General features: G+C 45.0%; 1 protein-coding gene across 1 annotated transcript; it reads left to right on the plus strand.

Moving 5' to 3' along the window:
* The first annotated feature begins 965 nt into the window (after positions 1-965).
* Positions 966-3,752, plus strand: LOC123318308. The gene has a single exon (XM_044904926.1). The coding sequence runs from the start codon at positions 966-968 to the stop codon at positions 3,750-3,752; it is 2,787 nt and encodes a 928-aa protein (XP_044760861.1).
* Positions 3,753-4,016: the final 264 nt, after the last annotated feature.

Here is a 4,016-nt window from a genome sequence, read left to right on the forward strand (position 1 = left end):
CGCACAGAATGCAGAAGGCGGTGTTGCTTGGGTCACTGCATATCATCAGATCCAATGAACTCTAGATGCCACTTGCAGCTCATCTCTTTTGTTAAGGGACGCTGCAAGGGCCGGACGAAGAACTTCTCCGTCGAAAGTGTGAGGGGTTTTTAGTGAGTAGCCAAACAAGATCTCGGAGTCTCACACTACCTAGAGTGCGGACCCTCTGGGCGCCCATAAAGGGTTTTCCCCTCACACGAAGAAAAAAAAAAATAATAATAATAAAGGCAAAAATACAAAGATCTTGTTTTCGAGCTTGGAACTATGTACCCAGGTCATAAAGTCAGGATGGTTGTACTAATCATAGGATGTCTCGGAAGAATGAGAGCCAACTACGTGGAAGAATTGAAGATTATTCCGGCCTGCAGATCTTGGGCCGAGATACTAGCGCACAGAATGCAGAAGGCGGTGTTGCTTGGGTCACTGCATATCATCAGATCCCATGAACTCTAGATGCCACTTGCAGCTCATCTCTTTTGTTAAGGGACGCTGCAAGGGCCGGACGAAGAACTTCTCCGTCGAAAGTGTGAGGGGTTTTTAGTGAGTAGCCAAACAAGATCTCGGAGTCTCACACTACCTAGAGTGCGGACCCTCTGGGCGCCCATAAAGGGTTTTCCCCTCACACGAAGGAAAAAAAAAAAAAAAATGAAATAATGTCGGGTCGGCTGGATATAGTTCTAGAACTACGCTACGGAATTCTGGGCGATCCGTACTACCCGAAGCCAACACCCCGAGGGGAGCGGGCCCACTGTATTGTCTATCTCCCCCCAAGTTAACTCCTCTATAGTGGCAGTATACACAGAGGTTTCAACTCAACGATCATTCTCTACCTTCGATCGCAAGGCGTGTTTCCAGCCTCTTCTCTAAAAAAAGAGAACGAAACGGAAACCTGGCAGTAGGTAAAATGCAAAACCATTTTCAATGAAATGAGGCGAAGTCTAAACTTAAGGAGCAGGCGGATTCCTGGTGATCCCCAGGGCACGTCCAATGTTGGCGATGGACGTGACAGTGAGCAAGCTGACCGTGGTGAGCTGAGCAGGCGGGCGACCACGCGCCGGAACCAGATTGCTGGAGATGGTAGAGCAACTACAGCCGAACCTGGAATAAATAGAAGCATTAATACCGGAGAAAATCAACGAGCTTCGCCGTTTCGCCATGTTGCACAACAACGAGCTGTGCCCAGACGAAACGAACAAACGCGTCGAATGCACTGGACTAACGAGATGAATAAAGCAGTAATGACAGCGTACTATAGAGCTACTAACCTAGAAGCGGACCGTACTTTCTATCGCAGAAGAATGCGTGAGGAATTCCTGAGATTTTACCCTCAACTTGACCATCTGTCCGAACCGAGAATATCGGACCAACAAAGAGCTATAATCCGAAGAGATCTTCTATCAGATCCGATATTAGATGAAATAAAAAATGATGTCCGTTGCCAAAATGAGATGGTCCAGCCACCCCTAGTACAGGTCCGAAACGATGATCTGCCAGAAGTGCAATATGAAGAGCATGACAGGGTTGACTTGGGTCTAGAAAACTACTTCGAGACGCTCTGCATGCAATATCGCGGATCCGACCCATGCTCACGACCACCCCTGTCTAAACTTCGATTCAGAGCCCACACAGGTGCACTTATCAACACCCTAAATAATATCATCCAATCTAAATTAAACACAGATGCCGACTTGGAGGAAATTCACCTGATGATCTATTGTGCAGCTAGAACAGTACTCGAGAAAAACCAGAAGATCCACAGCACTTCCAACGCCAGAAGAAGAGAAAGCAAGCCGAAGTGGGAAATAAGATTGGAACAGAAAATAGAGAAAACAAGGAAGATTGTAGCAGCCTTACAACAGCTAAAGTTAGGGAATAAAAGAAGTAGAATCCTGAAGAAGCTTCCGAAAAAGATGTACGAAACATTGATTCAGACTCCAGCTTCTGCACATCAACAATTGATACTGGACAGCCTGGACACAATGAAGCAGCAACTGGCCGTGTATGCACATAGACTAAGATCTTATAAGGAAAGTAATGAGAGAAAAAAACAGAATGCTCTATTCGAGAAAGATGAGAGAAGATTCTATCGGGACATCATCGAGAAAAAGCACCAGACACAAAACACATGTCCAAAAATGCTGGAACTGGAAAGATTCTGGGAGGAAATATGGTCCAAAGAAGCGAGACATAGGGCGGATTCTCCTTGGATATATGAAGAAGAACGGAGAATGGCGGACACCAACGAAATGCCGAATCCACAGATGACACCTGCCGATCTTAGCAGAGTATTGAGTCGACTGCCCAATTGGAAGGCGCCGGGTAGAGATAAGGTTCAAAATTTCTGGATAAAAAAATTTTCCTCTACGCATCCATACATCAGCGAGGAGTTCAATAATATTCTGAGACAACCATCGAGATGTCCTAAGTTTTTCACGCAAGGTGTCACTTATCTACTGCCCAAAGGTGAGAACAAACAAGACCCAGCCCAGTACCGCCCAATAACCTGTCTTCCCACACTATTCAAGATCCTCACCGCACTTATAACAGAAAAAATAACCAATCACCTGAAGGTAAACCATCTCATGACAGAAGAGCAAAAAGGATCAAGGAAGGGTGTCCTGGGGTGTAAAGAGCAGCTTGTTGTGGATGAGGTCGTCCTTGAACACATCAGAAGATCAAACAGGAATGCTCATATGGCCTTTATTGACTATAAGAAGGCCTTCGATTCTGTACCCCACTCATGGTTGATACATGCACTAAAAATACATAAGGTCAGCCCGGATATCGTTAACTTCTTAGAGACATCGATGAGACAATGGTCCACAGTGCTTACTTTACATACCACTGAGCAGATCATACAGAGCAAAGAAATTCCTATCAGGAGAGGAATTTTCCAAGGGGATCCCCTGAGCGCACCCTGGTTTTGCTTGGCGCTGAACCCCTTGTCTAGCACCATAGTTCGGATGGGGCATGGAATAAAAATAAAAACTGAGCAAAACACTTTCAATCTCACCCACCTGTTTTTCATGGATGACCTCGAAATCTATACCAGCTCAAAGAGGAAGCTAGAAATTGTCCTGGAACAAATACATAAAATGAGCACCGATATTGGTATGGAATTCGGCCTCAATAAATGCAAAACTGTAACTGTACACAGGGGAACTTTGCAGCATACAGAGCCCCTGCAGATCACACCTACAACCCAAATAGAATGTCTGAGCGAAGAAACCTACAAATATCTGGGCATTCTTCAGACAAATAAGATAAACCATACTACCGTCAAGGAGGAACTGAGGACAGAATTCAATAAAAGGCTACAGACTGTCCTCAAGACAAAGCTGAACTCAAGGAATTTAACTAAGGCCATAAATACGTACGTGATCCCAGCTTTGTCCTACTCGTTTGGGGTGATTAAATGGTCCCAAACAGATCTCGAGGATCTGAATAGAAGAGTGCGAACAGCTCTTACTAGAGCAAGGATGCACCACCCCAAATCAAGCTGCGAGCGAGTTAATCTTCCGAGAGGTTCTGGGGGCAGAGGAATAGTTGATATCGAGAATTTACATAATGGACAGGTGGAAAACATGAGACGGTACTTTTATTCGAGGAGAGACCGTCTGTTACACCATACCATTACTCAAGCTGACGCCACTGGACCTAAAGAACGAAAGAGGACATACCTATGCATGCAACCAACAGGAGCTGCTGAGTGAGTGGAAATCCAAACAACTGCACGGTAGATTCTGCAGAGCTCTAGACGAACCACATGTAGATAAACCGGCATCTGTTAGATGGCTCACACAAGGGTATTTAAACCCAGAAACAGAAGGATCAATGATAGCTATCCAAGATCAAGTTGTCAAAACGAGGAATTATAGTAAGTTCATCCTAAAGGAGGATATACAGAGTGACCAGTGTAGACTGTGTGCAGAGAAAACAGAGACAATAGATCACATCATATCAGGATGCACAAAACT

Source organism: Coccinella septempunctata, chromosome 8 (genome assembly GCF_907165205.1).
Source record: "Coccinella septempunctata chromosome 8, icCocSept1.1, whole genome shotgun sequence".
Lineage (NCBI taxonomy): Eukaryota > Metazoa > Arthropoda > Insecta > Coleoptera > Coccinellidae > Coccinella > Coccinella septempunctata.